At 41.2% G+C, this 21,625-nt stretch overlaps 1 protein-coding gene across 1 annotated transcript in view; it reads right to left on the bottom strand.

Annotated features, from left to right (window-relative positions):
* Positions 1–21,625, bottom strand: part of grm4 (glutamate receptor, metabotropic 4) — a 122,568-nt gene that overhangs the window by 52,211 nt on the left and 48,732 nt on the right. The window contains exon 3 of the mRNA XM_029502060.1: positions 12,876–13,092. Coding sequence (XP_029357920.1) covers positions 12,876–13,092 — 217 coding nt within the window. The remainder of the gene's footprint in view (positions 1–12,875; positions 13,093–21,625) is intronic.

Here is a 21,625-nt window from a genome sequence, read left to right as displayed (position 1 = left end):
CCAAACATAAAATGCATAACAGACGACTCGCTGACATCTTCGTCCGATGGCGAGTTACTTTGATGACCAGATGGGGGTTTAACCTTGACCGACAAACAAAGCAAGGAGTCACCGCTTTTTAGCATGTCATCCGTTGTTTCTAATTAAAGCGTTTGTCTTGGAGAACTTGACAAACGAAGGCAGTGATTGTGTTCCTACAGTAACCACCGCACGGCGTGACTACACCTTTAACTGCGCCTTTCCAGCTGCTCTGACTCTGACATCATTATGCTGCTGCAGGTACTGCAGATTTACTCAAGTCTTCGACAAGGTTGATGCAGATTTTCCCCAGGATCTTACTGCAGGATGAGAGTGGCAGTGAAACACAAGACAAGAGAGGATCTCCGCCCGCCCAGTACACGCCGGTTTACTCCTCGAGCTCTGGGTTCAAAGATGTTAAACCTGGATGTGGTTCCGTGGCCTGCGGTGTAGTCTTAGTCAACCAGGGCTACAGTTTTAAGTCTGTGGGTCAGCTCAGTGAGAGCTGTGTTAAAGTGGGCTAATCCCGCAGACCTGGTGCTGCACCTTGAAGCCAGCACCAAAGTCTAGTCTGAGTGGAGGCTGGCGAGCAGGGAACCATACGGAGGGAGAACCAGGCTGAGGCTGCACAGTCAGCCTTTCATGGTTCATGAATAGATAATCATCCCATCATTCTATTGCTGCGTAATTCCTACATTACTCCATTAAAGCTTTACATCACCGCCTTTGGTTGATAGCTGAACTACAATCCGTCGAGATATGTTTTAATCATCTCTTCCTCTGTATCAATCATAAATTCTTTTTTTCCCCCCTTCTTCTTCTTTTAAGGAAGCAGACCCTGTCGCTTGTTCCCTTATCGCCCAGGGTGAGAAAACTGGATCCACTCATTTGCATTGCTGTGCCGTGCTGTGATATTTGACTGAACAGAGCCCCTCCTCTTCAGACGAAGCTGCCATAACAGGTAGAAACAAATGACCGCCGTGAAAAGCACTATGTCATTTCCTCAGCTGTCTGATGTAGTATGTGACACACTCTGTAGTCTGTAACCAGAAAAGCTTTTTTTTTTTTTTTTTTTAAAACACCAATGGGAAATTTCTCTGACTACCAAGAGGGCAGGCAGCACCTGTTGGTAGAAGCGCTCTCTGCCTTACGGCTGTGTGCTGTGTGACTGATGCTGTTGTCAGTCATGAACAGGTGGATACACCTTTTAAAATTCATGAAAACTCTGTTGAGCTGCAGCGAAGAACACAGTGAGGAAAACTGAATTAAAGTGAGCTTTCTATTTTATTATATGTTTTGGTTTTTTCGTGTCAGCCTTCAGACGAATCGGAGTCAGAATCATTTGTATATCTTGGCAGCCCTGCCACGTAATTGATGCCATTCATTACGGGATTGAGGTGGGCGTGGGGGTGGGGGGGTGCTTTTCTGAGGTGAGTGGAGGTAGCCAGACCATTGCTCAGAGCAACTCCCACTGTGATGATTGATAGGAGGCGAGCTGCATAAACGCTGGAGTGTTGGGTTCCTAAATGCAAGTGAGTGTTACTCTCTTTGCCAGCTCGGGGCAAAGCCATTAATAAACCCGGCAAATGATGATAGCTGTTGTATTGATTCGAGTTTGCACCCTCTATTCCAACGGCCCCTCGCGCTCCAATACTTTGCCTCAGTAAGCATAGGCATCGAAAATGTTGACCTGGGCCGTCTCCGCCATTGATCACGCCGTTGATGTTGGGACACCACATTCTCTTTGTTTGCGTGCTGGCTTAATCCATTCACAAAGCTCGCTGATGGTACAAAAAGGATCGATACCGGAGGAAAAATGGAAGCATGAGATTAAAAATTATAGATTTAACTCTGAGAAATGGAACAATATCCCAGCCCGCTCTTCTGCAACTGATTGACCTGCACGCTACAAAGAACCAGGAAATGTATGTGGTGTTCCCAAAGAAAATCCTGCAGGGAAACGCTGCGCTCAGCATTGTGTTCGCAATATAAAGGCATGTTTGTTTTCTATTATGAAGTATAAAGAAGGAGCAGTTTTATTCTGACAACTTCTTCATCAGCCTGACACAGGAACAGATGAGTCATGAAATTCCCAAGTCAGGGCAGCACATTGACTTCTGGCTGATCAAACAGCTGTTTCTCTGCATTCTGGAAATACCTCTTTTATGTCTCTCACTCTCTCTCTCTCTCTCTCACACACACACACACACACACACACACACACACACACACACACACGCCACCGGCTTCTTCTCTAAGCGCATCGTCATTTCTAGTGGAAATGACACGCTCTGAGTAAAACCGACCATCATGACAAAATTTGATATTGCGATTCCTACCAGGCTAAATCACTCGTCCTATGCTTCATTCATTTATTCATTCATCTTCTACTGCTTATCTGTTTCCGGGTCGCAGGTGGTGCTGGAGCCAATCCCAGCTCACATTGGGCGAGGGCGGGGTCACCCTGGACAGATCGCCAGTCCATCACAGGGCCGACACACAGAGACCAACAACCACTCACACTTGCAGACAATTTAGAGTCACCAGTAAACCCAAACATGATGTCTTGGGACGGTGGGAGGAAACCCACGCAGACATGGAGAGAACATATCAACTCCACACAGAAAGACCCCAGGCCGGGGAACCGAACCCACGGCCAACTTATTGTGGGGCAACAAAACTAACCACTATACCGCTGTGCTGCCCTTCTTATTCTTCATTCAGACTCCTTTCTACAACTCTTACGTTACATTTAAGTCTGGAAATCTTAGGGGGATTATAAACTGCACTGAAATCGCAACAAACAAATGAAAGGCCATTAGTTTGTATCCCTTCAACTGAAATAGCTGCCTCGTCTTATTTGCACACAAAAGATGGACTTTTATAGCATTTCCTCAGCCGACGTTTGTCTTGGAGAGCGATGAGCAGTGTCACTTTTATATGAAGCTGTGGAATTTCTTTTCCCCTTTTTTTTTTTTGAGGTGGGGGGAGGGGGGTTTACTGTAGCTTCCTATTGGGTCTAACGGATGAAAAATGAATAGAAGAAAGCCAAAGGGAAAACATTTCATATGTCGGTATGCCCAGTTGGTCAGAAATGCAAACCTTACAGACTTGGTTTAAAAACACATTAATCAGCATTTAGCAGAATATGAATCCCAATGCTGTGTGCTTATCTTAAAAGGTTGGGGGATAAAAAAAAAAAAAGTTGTTTTATTCCCCCCACCTACTGCTTTGAGGAAAGTATTTACCCACAATGCAATCATACCAAGCAGAAGCGCCTCTCAATCAATGTTTCATCTTTAGCTTGTCCCAGACATTTTCCTGATATCACCACAGCTAATGGGAGAATAGGCATCCTATTTGTTTCCGACTGTGCAGCCTATTACCATATGGAAATCTTGTTGAAAGTACAGCATCACTGTAAGACTTTTTTTTTTTTTTTTTCCCCCCGCGCAAAATCAAATTCAGTTTCTACCATCAAGGTTATTTGAGCATACTGTGTATGGAGATTGCCTGCCCCTGAGAGCCAGTAGCTGGTTCATGCCGGTATTTTCCCATAACACCAGGATCCCCGCCCCCACTCGCTCTCCGTGCCCATTCCCCCATCTGACAATGCTCTCTCTGCGTCGCTGACACAGGGGTGTCTTTCCCATCGCTTCCAAATTGACCTTTCAAGCTCTCCTCAGGAGTGAAAGCACATTAGAGGAAGCATACAGCTTTAAAGAAAATGAAAAAAATAAATTAAATAAAAATGAATGTAGCTACAGGACAGGATTATTCACACATAACTGGTACATTTAGCTCCCTTTGACTCATATGGTGGAATAAAGACGATGAAAACCGGACATCTATGGATGACTGATAGGGCACAGGTTGTGATTCAAATGCTCTTCTAAAAATCATCTCCAACTCAAAAGGATAAAGACACAGCTGTGCATTTTATAGTAGAGATGTGCAGTGAATATAAAGGAACATTCAATTCTGTTTTCATTTCACCATCACTTGGAAAATATGCCGCATTATATGGAGATGGGCTGAAATGGAATAAAGCTTCTTAGAGGGATTTTCATGTCACCTGGTTTGCTTTGAATACCCAGAGCAAACTCGCAGCCATCCACAGAGTTTTTGGACATTCAATTCAGAAGAAATAATGGCTAGTCAGCTCTCAAGTGAGCTGGCAAGTTCTACAGTAAACAACCTGACCCACTAGCAGTCAAGATAGCTGGATCAACTCATGGTTGAGGAGTATCATCTTGTTTAAAGGTAGCTCACATCACGGACTGTGCACCTGAGGCACAGCCTCAAAATTTATGAAAAGATGTGGGGAAAAAAAATATTTAACTTTAACCTGCTTCACAATCATGAGCTACACAAGCCGAGTATTGAATACCAGAATAGTTGAATAGGTAGCTGAGAACTAATAAACACATTGATTTACCTGTTTATTAGGCTGTCAAACACTTTGACCTGGTTTTGATCGTTTTGGATTTGTCTGACTATGTTGTCAGTGCTAAATTCTATTAATTTTGCTGCTGGATTGACCAAATTTTCACGAAAGGCATCAATAACTCCTCACTCAATAATCTATTCTGCCATCGTCTACATAGATTTGGTGATCCAGGTTCCAAGTGAGGCAAATCGGAAATTATATTATGGAAAAACTGCAGATGTGAGACAGAAATGATCACAACTAAAAGTGAATTTGATCATTTCACACATCATTCCCAAATGGTGCTACGGGGTTCAGTCTTTGGTCCATTTCTGTTCCCTTTATATGTTACCACATGAGCTCGATTTCAAACGCACTTAATTCTCTTTTCTTTGCCGATGATGAATTATTGACGATAAATGAAGCTAGAAATTGTACACTAACCATGTTAAATCCAAGATGTCGAAAGCAAAAGCAATTTCGCACAAACCCTGAGACTGCCTGAAGTCACTAACCAATTTATATGAATTATTAATAGCATCATCATTAATCGCAACAAGAACAACAAAACAAACACAAATTCAATTTGAATCCTAAAATAATCATGAATAAAAACTATTTCAACATATTGTGAACCAACCAACACACTATTTATTTATTTAAACATCCAAGGACTTAGTTCATTACAACGTAGTACATAATAAAGTATGTACCATGTGTCTGTGAAAGAGGTGAACTTCTGGAACAACTGTCCCAATATATATAATTATGTTGCACACTAGTCAGTTTTAAAGAACTACACTAAAAATAAAACAAATAAAACATAATTTTAGGTTAATTTAGGGGTACTGATACAGCACCATTACGTTCAGTGTTCAGTTTTTTGTTAGGGAGGTGAATATAAGCATTAGCTGCTAAACGAGAAATCAGAAATTTTACTGTCTACTGTCTTATTTATATTCTGTTTAATTTTTTAAATGTACTGAAATAAACATGCTCAAATTATTCATAATATTTCACAATGTCCAGACCTCTCCCGGTGTTATTGCTGACCAAACGGGGAGACACGTCAGGGGCAGAAAACAGAATCCCTGGAAACAGTGTTAGCATGAGGCGAAATAAGTCTCTTCCCAGAAAACTGTTTTGATCTGGTACAACACTGAGTTGGTTGCCTGGCACACAGAGAGTGAAACACTTTAAATACACGTTTAAGAGATTATTGTCAGATGTGGTAGCATTGATTTGTGTGGATTAATCCAATTAAGAATCGAGTAGGTGAGAATAAGCGGCAGCAGCAGCAACCGCCTCAGCAAGTGAGGGAAAGATTTGTTGCTGATTTTAAGTTACAAAAACCTGAGGGAACAGATGTCTCGGTTCTATTCACACTGAGTAATTGCCAAGTGACCTCTGGGAGTCATCTTGTGAAAACACTGAAGAGAAACAGTAAGCCTTTCAAATATATGTGCGATGGATAAATTGTTTGTGCCATCCGCTTGGAGGAAAAAGCTGCAGTTTTGACAACCCCTGAAAAAAAGTGAGTCATCAAGCGAAGCAACAAATTCACATTTAAAATCCAGTCAAAATAACTTGTTCTGCGATTATTCTGACTCCTGAAACAGCCCTTGAAGAATAATGGCCTTCTGAGAATCGGTTCAGAGGTTGTTGCATCACGTTTATGTTATTTTATAATGAGACCTGCACCGCGCAAGCTTTAGCTTTTCCCGATTAAGATACTGTGTGTTTCAACACACGCTTCCTTTCAAGAAATCAGCATTCCCTAGATCGAGTTTAGGCGCAGAAATTATTACGTATATTTGTACAGCAATATCGCATTCAGCTTTCATGCACTAAAACTATAAACTATATGTTCATTACTAAGGCTAGAATTACTGACAGCACTGGCCTCATGTTATGTTTGCACGTGAAGTAATCACAGCAAAAGACAACAAAGTTCAGCTCAGTTCAACATAAAAAATACACAACTCAATGATTAACATGTATTTGGGTTAATAACCATCTCGACAGATGTTACCAGACACACTTCAGATTTCTATTTTAGTGTATGTTAAAATGAATTTGGGCCGAGTTAGCTGTAATACGAAATTTCTCTTCTGTTAAGTTTAAAGTCAGACAAGAGATTCTTTTTAAATTAAATACTGTGTAATTACACGGCAGTGGCTGACATGTAAAACATGGTTAACACCTTTATTTATTCTATTAAGGTTGACATTCTCATTTGTTATTTCAATATTCACCGCTGTAACGTCTTTCCAAGAAACATGGGATTGAATTCTACATCTCTTAGCGTGGCGTCATCAAATCACTGTAATACTGAGTAATACAATAAGTACACCCAATCAAAGAATTATTACATGAGGCCATTCTAATAGTGTTTAGTGGAAGCTGAGGACATTTTATTATTGTGACAGAAGTGATATAGATATGCTCTAATGAATAATAACAGTATGGATTAGTTATAGGATTGTAATTCAGATTAGCTGCACAAGATTTCCATTTCATATTATTTATTGTCTAATTGAGATATTTTCTTTTCTTAATAGATGGGGAAGATTAAAGTTAGACTTAAGAATCCTAATTACACAACCCAATTACGTCTGTCGAAGCAGTTCACATTCAATAAACTTGTTTAATTAGCTGCTCTTTATTCTTGTTAATATTCCTGTTGGAAACAACCTGGCGTGGGACAAATGTCAGAGGAGCTCTAATTTTAGGGCATGTTCCGATTGATAGGAAGCAAACTTGGTGTTGATTCATTATCTTTTTTTCTCTCCTCATATCCTGTATTGGTTTAGCAGCCACTAACCTTATCTACACAAATTCACACTGCATTTTGTGCCCAATTAGTGCAGCATCCCCCGGGTACTTCAGGATAAATTAAACTGCAGCATCCTCCATAACCCCCCCCCCCCCACACACCCCACACCCTAATCCATTGCTTTGGTTTTCTGCTCTTTTGATCACATCAGTAAACTGTTTCTCTAATTTTCCTTCTTATTTGAATTATTTACTTTGTACATTTCCACTACAAAGTATGCATGCATCCATATGGGAGAGTGTGGTGGTGTGTTTTTGCCTTCCTTTTGTATCCCTGTGTCCATCACGCACTAACACGGCTACTGAGATTAAATGGAGATCGAGGTTCAAGCGCCCGTATTTGCTTATGAAAATTGCCATTCGCAATATCTCTGCACTAGAAGAGATAGATAAGATAGGGGGGGGGGGGGGGGGGGTGATGGCGAGTGATGATTATACAGACGTTCGCCTTGCCCAATTAACCAATGACAAGAAATTGTTTAAACAAAATCCAACAGGACATATCTCAGGAACTCAGAGGTCATTTGCGTGATGTCAAATCATAAATAAAGATATAAAGGGCTAACACATCACCCAGCAGTGTGAATCCCAGATTAAAAGGCCATATGGAGAGAAGCAGGAGCATCGCTGTGTGCGCGCGTGCGGTGATCTCGTCTCCGGGTGACTGTGGCCATTCACAAAAAACAGATGTTCGGAGGCGTTGCTGTCATCCTGCTTTTTCTCCAGCCGAATCAACCTAATACTTTGTCCATGAATGTAACTTGTAACTTCAGTGTGTGGCGGTTATCAGTCAGATAAGACGGACGATACTTTGTACTGTGCCAAGAGTGTCTCGGCCAAATGCATCTGACTCACACTGTTGTCCAAAGCTGTATGCGTGACCCTCACTGCTCCTCCGGGTGTTATGTTCCTTCATTTTCATGAACACAGCCGCTGTAGTGTATTTCAGGTCAAACCCAGATACCTTGTGCTGCTGCCATCGATGCTTGTACGTGCAGAGGTTCACCCCCCTCCCCCTTTTTGGCAAAGCACATATTTCGTTGACTTTTGAATTGATAGGGAGTCAATGCAGCCTCCGGCCCTGGCATTAAAAAACACTTTCTTCAAATGTTAATGTGCTGTTACAGCTGAAAATAGGCAGCAAATAAGACACCATGTACTCCTATGAGCGTAATATTTCAGTATACACTCTTTTTGATGATTTATGTTTCCAGCACTGGACTTAGAGCCGCAGACAGATAAGGGAAGCTTGAGGATACTGAAACATGGACTAGCATATTGTTGGTTTTGATCTTTTCATTGGATTTGGTGACTCTGCTAGCCTCATTCATCTAATTAGTCATAGAACCAACTTGAGATGAACCAACCAAACCTTTTTTTCTCTCTCTCTCTCTCTTTTTTTTTTTTTTTAAACTTACTTTGCAAAAATGTTTTGCGAGAGTCACATGAAGTATAATTAGGCATCTTCTCTCGCAGTTCACATTTTATTTTGTAACCAGGAATAGCGTTGACTCAGTTAAACATTGTTTGCTCTCTGCATCTGCAAATAAATCACCCAGGAGCAATGCAGAGCTGTTTGTGTTCCCCTTTCTGTCGTCGTCGTCTTCCTTCATTTTACATTCGCTGCATGTGCTTATTCATCCCAGCTCTGTGGCTAATGCTTGTAATCCTCCTCATCAAACAGGGAGGGCAGTTACTCCATTAGCAGGGTTTCACATGTTGATGTCAGGCAGGCCATTGGTTTTGCAAGGGAATCTTGTTAGGGTTCTTATTGACATTGTGTTTCATTAACTTGATTAATGGCATCTATTGGGGCGTACTCTACAGTAATCAACATCTCTGCAGAGAAGGGCTATCTGCAGCCAGAGATGAGGCTCGACGGGCTTCCTCTGCCCCGTGGTCCACCACCCGAGCGGCCTCTCCCTCTGCCTTTTCTTTCTTAAAGTCTGCAATCAGAAGGAATCTCACAGTCCAAAATACCAAAGTAGCTAGTCATAAGCGTCCACGAGGCAGACTCCAGAGGACCAGAACTGTCAGCTTTCTATTTCTGAAACTTTGTGTTTCAGAAATGAGGCTTTTTTAAATTAAAGAAACAAATAAAGATTTCTTTTTTTCTCAGATTAGATCAGTTATGATGCCCCAACGAAATGATTTGGTGATAAAGGCACTTCAGAGGATCATGTCAGGCTGTTTTGCTTTACTTTTTCACACTTTAAATCTATTTCCTGGTCAAAAGAAGGTCTTTGTCAAATATCAATTAAAAAGAAAAAAAAAGGAAAACTTTACACCGCCATTTCAATTTGAGTTAACGCACACACATTTTCATCCGATGTTCTCTGAAGTAGTTTTTATAAAGTGTCGGCGTCTCTTTCTCTGTTTATTCTAGGCCTGTTCTTGGATCACTCCCTCAGGGTGGAGGGTTGAGGAGCAGAGAGGGGACGGGCGGTCATTTCCTGAGCTCCTGAATTTCAGATGAGAGGTTGCTCACCTCAAATACCCCATAAGGAGAAACACTGAAGGTCCCTGCTTCCAGCTCCAGGCAATGTTTGTAAGAGAAGAGAGATACAAAAGGATAGGTCAAAAAAAAAAACCCCACCTGGAATTCTTATTTACCTTTCATCATCTGCTTTTTGCCCACATTGCACTCAGTTATATTTGTGAGCTCTCTTTGGAGAGAGAGAGGGGAAAGCAGCACGGGTGTAACTCCAGGCAGGCGGCTGCCGGACTGTTTTTTTGTTGCCATTGTAGGAGCTGACTCAGTTCATTTGCCTTTTCAGATTACTTTCTTGGTGCATTTTGCTCTAAACAATGCTCTCTGGCAAAGCAAAAGCAACAACTGCAGCATTAAATTAAAAGTATATCTATAATGCAATATATCAGCATAAAATCTTTCCATAGTCGAAGCCTTAATAACGTAATGGAAAGCATTTCAATTAAGACACAGAACTATAAGCTAATCACTTGGCAGGAAAATACCTTAAATCGACTGAAAATTGACTGATTTTTCAGTCAATTTATTTTGATTTGATGAAGTGTCGATGGAAGAAACACTTATCCAATCAGAGATGGAACAAACCTGGAATGAACTGCATGTACAAAGCCTGATGCTTTACATAACCAAATATAAATGACTGAGCCTGTTATTGTTATTCGATAGGAATGCAGACACAGTGGAGAAAACGACGGTGCAGAAAGGCCATATTGACTGATAAACAGGCATGACACACGAAAATCAGTCTGCAACTACAGCTGTCGATGATACATGATACAAGTAAGGCTTTTAGCTGAATGAAAAAATAAAAAAATATATAATTTAAACTTGAATTAACCTAAAAACAACAAAAAAAGAGAGACATCCTGTTCATTAACATGAAGCTGGCGGTCGATGATGTTCTTAGCAGCCTTCTTTATTTTCTTCATAAAAGTAGTTAAAGGTTAAAAAGTCTGCAAATGTCTTGTAGTGGTTAAAACCTTGAGCCGCTGTTTATTCTGCCAGACAGAAATGATTTCTTAATCTTACTAAAACGCTGTTTGAATGAATAAAGTTGTATATTTTTACCTTCGGAAACTCAACAAAAAACACAAGCGCCTCCTGGATTCATAAATCTGCCTTTTAATTAAGCTCCGTCAAAATGTTTGTCAGGAAACGCATCCTCTGATAAGCATGATCATTTAAAATGGGTATAGATCGAATCTGACTGCACTGAATTTGGTCTTTAACAAGTCTTTGAATAAACATGACACCGTTGTATGCATAGTGGATTTCCATTATTTTGATATGTTTCTCACACACCATCGTTGACGCTTTAAAGTAATTGCGACTCAACCATGTAGTGCTATAAAATTACACGGAATTAGTCTTTAAACTCCTTCCGATCTTGGAGATGATTTTGCATGGATTCGCATTTCCCGATTTTTTTTTTTTTTTTTTTCAACCCTGATAAAATCCCTGACACGTTTTACCCAGTGTGACTTATTTCCCTCCTCTCAGCTGTCCTCGACTTGTGCCCGGGCGATTAAGTGTTCAGAGTGTGACGGACATAATTGATGAGCAACCGCAGCCAAGTTGGTCTCATTCTGTCCAGGCACAGTGAAAACAGGAGATGTAAGCCAGGCACCTCAAAGTCTCATCCTTTTAATTATACTTGTACTTAGTCAACCAAAACACTCATACTCCCTGGGAACTCCTGAAGTCATTTGTTGGATTGGGAGTAAACACAAGGGGAAGAGGATCCACAGACTTGAAAAGAAATCAATCTTGTTGTACATTATATTTATGGGGGAGAAATTCAGCCCGAATTCCCCCCCCCCCCCCGACTCTCTCACTCTCTCTCTCTCCACTACAACGTTTTCCCTGAACTTTGATATTTGGCCTTAGTCCGGCCCGGTAAACACATTAAAGCCTGTTGGTTTCATCCAACTGCCTAATTTATAGTTTCGGATTAAATTCACATTTACATGCAAGCATTTTCTGCTCACTTGCTGCCAAAAAACCTCAGATACACAGACCAAATATCCTGCGAACGTATCACGTCACAGCAAACAATTACTCAGCAGACAAAGCAACATGAGTGACCAGCTTGCGTCCAGCTTAACTAGTTTCTTTTGACTATTCGTTCATTTCAGGGAAAGGCGTTCGATTTGTATGCTTGTCTGGAAATGCACAGATTCAAGGATATTCTGATGATAAAACATCAATATTGACAAATTTTCATATAATATATATATATGCATGCTTGAGCAGACCCAGTGCAGACACTGGACCCAGATGGAGGACTACATCTGTCACTGATGTGCTGCTGTGTCTGCAGAGGCAGAGCAGACCAACCGTTACAGGTTTTTTGAGTTTCTAAACTGCGTGCACAGTCAGTTTATTACACTATAAAATGATCCTGGTCGCACTCTGTTGTGTGCATTACAACAGAAGTAATTTTGCTTTTTCCACAGAAAACCCAGCAAATGGTAAGAGTGCGAATGAAAGATGTTACTGGCTGCTACAATGGTTCTATGAATTATGGATGACGGTCGGATGATATTATGTAGACATTAAAATGGCTGAAAACTGATGAAATGCTTTGGTCTTGGATAGGTAGAGAGAAAGGGAGGAACACTGGAGCTACGGTCTGACAGAGCTGTGTGTGTGGGAGGGGTATCAAAGGTCACGGGGTACCACAGGGGAGAGACGACGTTGGTCAGAGTTTGAAAGGCCACGTTCAAGTTAAAACGGGTTGCTCAGTTGCTCTTTAAATTAAACCCTCAGTGGCTTCACTGGCAGTTTCTTCATGTCACACATAATTCTGTTGATTGTATAGCCCAGAGACCTTTGCATCGTAAGCCCACGTCTAGCTGTAAAAGACAGACATGATGTGCTGTTCTCAGGCACCCGAATGTTCTGTGATGTTACATATTAAAGTTTCTCATCAAATTTGTATGTGTACGCTGAGATTGAATCTAACATTTAACCCAGCTAATTGATTTTTGCTTTCCTGTCTCAGAGTTTCATGGATTTTCTTTTCCGCAGCACGGTACGTTTGCATGGATTGCGTCTTCCCATGCCCGAGCAATGATTATGTAGGAAGCCGTGCGTACTCACCATCCTCCCGAGACCTCTGAATGAAAGCATCGACGCCACTCTCCCCGTAGTTTCCCTCAGACGCCACTGTGGAGACGTAGTTCCAGCGCATGGCTTTGACAATGTCCACCATGGCCTGGGCCTGGTAGTTATCCGGCGGAACCACGCGGGAGAAGAAGTCGTACCGGGTGTTGTCACTGAGCTCTGGAGCGGTGGAGGCGTAGCTCACCTGGGGGATCTGCACAGCAAAAGAAAAAAAAAGAAAGAAAGAAGATAATCAAATTGGCTTCAAGTGGCTTCTTGTGAACAGTTATGGAATATGATAATAGAAAAGTAGGGAAGGTAATGAAAGAATGTAGACATCAGCTCTCAGCAAACGAGGCAATTAAAAGCGCTTCACATTAGACGTAAAAAGTATTAAGAGGTAGAAGAAACATGGGGCAATACAAAGAGAATCACATAAATAGGATTTGAAAAAGAGTAAAATAAAACAGGGGATAAAGACAAGCTGCATTAAACAGGCGAATACAAATTACAGTGCAGTGCAGAGGAAGATTTGGATAAATAGTCCCAAATTTAATTAAATGAAAAGCCGGAGCAAACAGAATCGTAAAGTTAGTTTTAAACTATCTGGGCAAGGAGCAGAGCTCAGGTACTCCACATATGAGCCGAGTTCAGGTAGAGAAAAACAAACCCGTCCTGGATGGTTCGTAATGTCGCACTGAGTGTTCCCTGCAGCGATATTTTAAATTCTGAGGCCTGCGTAGAGACCTGAGAACTGGAGTAATGTGATCTACTGTCCTGGTTTTAGTCAGGATGTTTTGAATAAGCTGCTCTTTCAAAAGAGACCTTTAAAGAAACTGTAGTCAAACTTAATACAGTTCATCAATTTAACATTTCTTTTTTCTCAATCCTGCTGAGACTCAACTCAGTTCATTCGTGATGTATTCTTAAACTACAAACTTCTTAAAATGGTCCGAATGTGCAATTAAAATTTGCGTCCAATTCCAAGACTACACCAAAATTTCTTGCTTGCTTTGTGGTCTTTATCGGAAGGGGGGGTGGTGAGAAAGCAATTAATTCAGTGTTATTTTAGATAAGGGAGTAACCAGGAGAAAACTAGAAAGTATATCTACATTTTCAAAGACCAGTTTGATGGCATCCAACAGAAGAATTGAAACAGAACACCCAGCCTCCGTGTTGCCCTCCTGTCCTGCTGTTTCTAACTTGACTTGGGGTAAATAATTAGTTGTAAAGCTTATAAATGTGAGAAGTTGCACCACGACCTGCCGCTGCTGCCCCCGCTGGCACAACGATTTGACTGATTTGAGCGTTAAAGAAATATATTACATGAGAAACACTGTTAGAAAAACAAATTTGTCAGCTAAAATGCAAAGTCTCTATCAGTTGACTCTAATCTTTATAGGATATTTTTTTCTAATGATTGCTGTCTTTTCCGACACAGGAGGCTTTTTATTTTTCAAAGATTGCACCCATGTCAGTTTCTCTAATAAGTAAACAGTGTTTGTGTAAATAGAAATTTTTCATCTCAATGCCACACAATGAGTCAATGAACAGACGGCAGGGGTGTTTCCCGGTAATGATTCCCAGTGTGCCTTTTTGATGAGAATCTGTCGTCATGTTTTTTTGTCTCTCTAAATAAAATAAGGGGAAGGTGCGTTCAGTGAAACACGATCCTAATGAAAAACAGTCCAGTTTCCCCTCCTGATGCATCTTTGCCACACACAGTTTTTCATTATCGCTGACAGCAGACCTGTAGGCCACACACACACACACACACCATGTACAGATAACATACAGATAACCTTCGTATCAAAACAACTCACTTAAAGCCAATTTCCTCCCACCAAGAACAACATTTTTGTAGCCCTCCTTTGTTATTTGGGTCATATACATGATGTAAAACTGTACTACATTTGATCTTGAGCGGTGCCAGCTGACCTGTAGGTTAGAAAAGCCAAAAAGACAGACAGACCGAGGCAAATGACCGCATGAAGCAGACTTTGGACTAAGTCCAAGGTAGGTAGGTAGTCTAAGGTATCACTAAAATCTCCAGAAAAGGCTCCACATTGCTATTCTCCAGGACACTCAAACACTGGACATTTAGATGTTTATCCACCGTTTGCTCATTCCTGACACCTATTTGCATAGTCGGAATATTTTGGGCAGTCTAAAATCCATAGAAATGACCCTAAAGGCTTTAAAACCAGGTGTAAAACCGCAGAGAAATGGGTTACTAAACATAACAGCTAATAAATGAGCAGATTTTTGCCTGAATGAAGAATTCATGTTGAATGTTGCAATCCAACAACCCTGCAAACACTGAAAGTTTCTCAGCCTGCCACTGAGGTCAGGGCAGGATGGAGGTGGAGGCCAGTAGATGCCACAGATGCTAATGCACGGGGTCCTGGTGTGCACGAGAACCCGATACACACAAACACCACGGTGGTGAATAAAATTTTCAACCCAATCTTTCTAGAAAAAGTTCTATCGAGCCCCTCCAAATTGCTCCTCAGGTCATCAGCCTGCCTTCCGTGCCTGAAGAAAACCTTGGGCACATCCTCAGTGGCACAGCCGCTGCCTCCATGACCGCGTCCTGGAAGCCACAGCAGACATCAGCCACTTAAAGCGCCTCCCAACTGTGAAAAAGACAATTGCTTTTGTCGTAGCTGGGCAAAAGCCAACGGCAGCTGCCAGGGCCGCGTCCTTTGGCCGGCTAGCAATGGCACAAGACTGGGAGCTGAAAGTCCACCTGGGGAAGTAAATTAAGTTCCCAGAAAACGTCACAACAATGAAACCAGAAATAGACAACTCTTTAAGCAGATAATTTTTTCTCGATCCCTGGGAGGACTGCATTGATAAGGCTAAAGTAAACTGAGCTGTTAAAGCGATGAGCCGTGTGAAACGATTGAGATGAAATGCAGATGGTAGGCAGGTTCATTGCTCTGCAAGACTTACAACAATCATTGACATTTTATACTTTTACACTACACAAAAAAAAACAAAAAACAAAGAACAAAAACAGGCCCACCCCCAAGTTGGTGGGTGGCTACCCCAATGCTATATCGATGTCGCATGTTTGCAAATCCCGAGACCCTTTCATGTTCTGAAAAACAATTTAATATATGCTCGTACAACATTATAATTTGTGTCCCTTGTCCATTACTGTCCTGTAAGTCCTGTATCAAACTCCCCACCCTGTACCCGTGGTACCCCTTATTTGGATCTGTCGCTGCGTCCTAAATGCTGAAGTGCATCTCTAATCAGTAACGTCTTCACACTGAGAAAAGGAGACACTAAATAATGTACATTCAAAGCGGACAGTCTGAATGTGCCTTTGAAGAAATGCACAAAAGGAACTGAGGAGCTACAGATAGCTGGAAAAAATAAGGTATGTAGTGCTCCAAAAACTAAAAGTCTGAAGGAAAAACAATAACAGTATGTATTGAATATTTTCTTCACAGAGAAAGTAGCTTCCTAAATTTGTTGTTTGATTAACATCCAACATCACACTTATTGTATCGTTTCCTATTAGTACAAGATTATAAAGACTGATAATATTTTTCTATGCTGTTTGTCCGGCACTGAAAGAATCAGTACATCGTGTGGATTTCATACAGCAGCTCATGGACTTTTTGCTTGTTCTTGTTTTGTGTGTTGGGTGTAGGTTTTGTTCAGTGTTTCCTCCCCCACGGTATAGGGTTAGGGTTTGTTTGTGGTGTTCTCAGCCTCATCCGCAGCGGCCTTATCCATGCTTGTCCTAGCTACCGCAGTTTGGTTTGAAATGTATTCATGAAGACAGGTTAGGGGCCAGAGTCACTGAGGTACTTCACTTCAATACCAGGACCTTAAGATGATTGCCTGTGCGCACCTCAGCAAGGGAGAACATGAAACTTTGATATGGGAAAACAAAATAATGGAACCGAGTGTATTCACGGAGTGAAACTTTATTAAAAAACAAACACACAAACAAACAAAACCAAAACACCAAACTCACCTGACAAAGCGTAACATAGAAGAGATTGAGGTTACGTAAGGGAAAGAAAAGATAGAAGAATTTTATTTAACTGAAATCCTTTTTCTGGGTGTTCACTGCCCCTCTGGGAACACAGCGTTGGGAGCATTTCCAATAAGGTCTATGAGCGTCCCGGGTAATGTTTAAAGTAGTTAAAAATCCTTCGCTCAGTGGAATTATTTATCTTGGTGTGTGGCTAAATGATTGCAATTATAGACATGTTTCTTAATGAAAAAAAAAAAAAAAGTTCAGTAAATTAAACACGGGTTGTTGTTTTTTCTCTCTCTCTCCCTCTGCACTCTACTGCCTTTTTCCCGCCCCCTCCCACATTAAGATCATACACAAAATATCCGCATGGACCTGCACTGCACCAAATGATCAAGTGTTTCTTTCCATTATATTGACAGAAAGTGGGGTAACTCATGAGTATGCATAACATGATGCATGGATTAAGGTGTGGTGCATCGTGTTATTCATCTTGCATGTAAAATTAATAAACTTGCATTATTAAACTTGCATAGGTTACTATTACTTTGGAGAACTCAGCAGAGCACAAAACTGTTTAATTGTTGGATTATTAGCAAGTGCTGTTGCAGGCTGAAAATACATTTCTGTAACACCATGTCAGCATGACAATCTGTCGGGTCTTCTGGAGGTGAGAAGTTGCTGTCTGCTGATAGAGGTGTGCAAATTCTCTTAATCAGAATATTACATGATTTCACTTTGTCAGGAAGTGAGGAAACACAGATTAAACTAATAGTGGAAAAACTGTAAAAAAAAAAAAAAAAAAAAAAAAAAAGAAGAAAAAGTTGCTTCAATTCAGAATCCCAAATATTTTATGAATCACCCAAATGTGGTGACTATAAGCAAAACAGGATTAGCATTTTTCTAGGTAAATGGCTAACGCTGAAGTTGCCTATGTAGTAGCAGCAAATAAATTATTCAGTTCAAGACTAAAATTTAATTTATACAAAAGAAAAAAACTAACAAAAAAACTCACATTTCAGATGTCATCTGCTTCCTAAATCCATTTCGAGATCACTGTTGTTGTTTTTTGTTTGTTTGTTTGTTTGTTTTTTTAAGTGGACAGTTTTACACACCAGTCCCATCTGGACTCTCTCCACAAAGTCAACTCACTGTGAAACGCCTCATTTCCAATTCATATTTTGCCCTATTGATACGAAAAAGACGTTTTTTTGAAATGTCCCGAGATCACCTCAGGTCTCAACGCCTTTCACAAAAATTAAAAATTTGGCATAGACGCAGAAACGCTGTGTAGCATAATGTAATGTTTTACAGCAACATTTCCATTCTTTTAGCGACTCTCTGGCACCACGTTCACCTCAACTGTTTGTTTTGTCGAGCATTCCTGTTGAGACAAAGAACAACTTAATGATGATAATGCCGAGACCCGAAGGTGTAGGCGCAGTATATTTTTCTGTGCAAATTATGCCGGCATGCAAAATAGCTGACTATATTTGCATCTGTAATTCAGACACCTGACAGATCTTCGCAGCCCGCTGTGCAGACCAATTGCAGAGCATCTGCTCCAAGTTGCATATGGAAAACACGGCTGAGCAGTCAGAGCATTCTTCTGTGTTGACTGCATACTATAGGTTAAAGCTGTCTTTCAGCATCTCACAATCTGACCCGAGTTGCATTTCTTCAGGACAGTCGTAAGAATAAAAGGTATTTCATAAAACAACAAAATGCCATAATAATTAGCTTTTTATAGAATTTTCAGAAGCATCAAATAGAAATCAGAACTTGTGATTAAAGCAGAAAGGCTTAAAGGTTAAAGCGGCGATGAAAGTTGTTTCGGCTTCACTTTTAGTTGACGGATGAAACATTTAATCCATTAAAAGCGTTCCCTCACGGGGCTGTGGAGTGGTTTCAGTTATCCCGTGCCCACGTATAAGGAAGCGCATGTACTGTATATATGCACGCACACATGCAGGTGATGCAGCGCTCAGTCCTGCCAATACTCTCACATTATCTTTACGCCCCCGTGGCAATACATCACCAGTCACAGGCAGCAAGAAGTCTTTGTATGCAAGATATAAAATGGAGGTAAGCAATGCAGGTTTTGAAACTTTCCATAAAAATCAGCTTTGCTAAAGTTTTATGGTGTATTTGACCTGCAGGACCTGAAGGGTACACACCACGGCCAATATAAAGTTCCCAGAGTGCTTTATGGGAAATTCCTCTCACAGTTTCTTCCACTATTTTGATATTTTCAAATCTAAATCGTGGAAAGAGAGAAAAATAATAATAAACCACAATAGTGGACTAGTATATGCTCCTGTATGTCTCAGACTTGTGTTGTGCAACAGTTACACTGTTTGAAATTATAACCTGCTGTGTGAAGCTTTTTTTTTTTTTTTTTTTTGTTATTACTTTTGACTGAGACCAACAATTTGTTTTTATTTATTTACACATTGTTAAGCCTGTCTTCATAACAAAAGTGTCACATAATGAAAATGATCCTTAAATAGCTCTGAGCCCTCAATGCCCTGCAGCTATCTCATTAGATTCGTTTATAGATTAGTTTATCAGATAAGTGTAGTACAACATTGTATTATAATTAATCCCCCCCCCCCCAAGCATCAAGCATAAGCTGCTCTCCGTGTACTCTGCACACTAATGTAAAAGTTTAAACGCACAGTCGTGCAAACATCCGCCAGGTTCCAGATTCTGAACTGTTCTGCTCTGCACTCATGAACCCAGTGGGCACTGGCATTGTTTTGCTCAGTGTCAGAGAGCCACACAACAGCTAAGCTTGCAGTGCAAAAAGCGCCTCACTCTCACACACCAGGAGCTTTGTGTATTGGCCGCAATACAGCGAAAGGCTGCATTATACCTCAGTGTCAGCGGGCAGCACGGCAGTGCACTCGCTGTATTCAGGCACAGATAACGGCCCCAGTTTTCAGATCCAGCTTCATGCATTCAATTTACTGAAATTATGACTTTTTATGATGTTTATAATGATTTACGATGTTTAACTGTGTAACTGTGCATACGAAAGGAACAGAATCTGTAATGAAAGCGCCAGTAACTGCAATATTTCATCGGCGCGGCACCTGCACCAACTCAGAAAACAGAGACACGCATGTTTCATTCACACGGCGTCTTAATGCAATTTAGGCCCTGAAAAGAAAAATTTGGACCTGGACAGCGGCTACAGGCATGAAAAGAAGTCATTTAAAATTTGCTCTCAAGGATGTGGGTGAACTCTGAGTCAAGCGCATCACTTCAGAATCCAGGCTTTGTCCTTAATTGCTATCAGCTGCTGTTGACACTGAGGGGAGATTAAAGTTTCACTTTGTTACTGTCAGAGTAAGTGGAGCAGCAAATAGCTGAGAGTCCTGAATAGAAAACCAATTCCTGCATAATGATATAAGAAAACAGATTCTCACAGCTCGGGGAGTGAACATCGCAGCACTAAAACACAATGGGGACATTTGGCAATAATTCAAACTGATGCATTATTATATAACCGCTCTGTATAGTGGCGGTGGAAATCAATTCATTAGCTCAGTTTTCTTGGACTTCCACAAAGAGGCCGCCTCATTCCCTCTGTTCGGCGTCTGCGCGTTTATTTTGGTCTGACATGGCGGTTATGAGTTTGGGTCAACGGTTAATTGAGCTTGAATGGTACTCTGAGTCTAGATAATGCTGCCGAATGTCAGCGGCCCACTGATACAGCCACGCAGCGTGGTCGTGCTGTTCACTGTCAAATGCTCAGTCCCAAAAGGTTGGCGATAGAATCTCTGAGCATGCTTTAGACCTTTTCAGAATATTTCCATCTTTCGGATTTGACCTTTAATATTTTGACATTCGATTGAATCGAGAGGAGAAGGCGAAGCCAATAGCATTGAGCTCATCCTGCTTTGTCTTTCACCCGGACTGACGCCTCCCTACTTCAATCATGCGGATCACTCTGGGGAACCGAACGCCCTCCGCTGCCTACATCAGCTCAACTGGAGTGATGGTAACTCTTGAAAAAGGGATTTGTGAACTGAGCTGAACCCGCTGCTGATGTGGCCGTTAAAGATGAGGCAAGATGAGGTGGTTGCCTCAAGACGCTTGGCAGGAAAGGGGGGTGAGGAGGGAGGGTGTCAATCATACTTTACTACCAGGCAGCTGTGCTTCATTCATGAACAGTACTCCAGCTGGAATGCACACCCAGACAGCTACATCCGCAGGAGGCAGCAGTTCTTTCTCTAAAACCGAGGGATGGGGTCTCCATTCCTGGCTGCTACGGTCCACATTCTGACGTGTGGATGGGAAACGTACCGAACCCCAAATCGCACGGTGTGTGTGTGCATTGGCAAAAAGCAAAAAAAAAAAAAAAAAAAAAAAGAAAGTAATCTATGTACACATGTGCAAACGGGTTAAATATTGGCTTCCACTATGAAGCACAAGCGTGGTTGAGACAATTTGGAATTGCAGAAAGATTGCATTTGCACAACACTTTTGTAGAGTTGGAAAAGGGCTATTTTGATAACATCATTTTTGAGCCACTTCTGTAAAGAAAGGCATTTTTAAAAAATCTTTGGTCTAGCATCTGCTATGCGAGTATTTTCTGGTTGCCTAGTGAGACTCAAGTGAATATTGTTGGCTTTTGGTCAAACAAAACAAGACATTTACAGACGCCACATTGCAGAGCTTAGGTACACAGACGCAGGCATCTTTTTCTTTATATTTTAAAGACGAGATAATTATAGTTCGTTTC

Source organism: Echeneis naucrates, chromosome 5 (genome assembly GCF_900963305.1).
Source record: "Echeneis naucrates chromosome 5, fEcheNa1.1, whole genome shotgun sequence".
Taxonomy (NCBI): Eukaryota; Metazoa; Chordata; class Actinopteri; order Carangiformes; family Echeneidae; genus Echeneis; species Echeneis naucrates.
The sequence above is the reverse complement of the archived record's forward strand: the minus strand, read 5'-3'. Positions and strand labels throughout refer to the sequence as shown.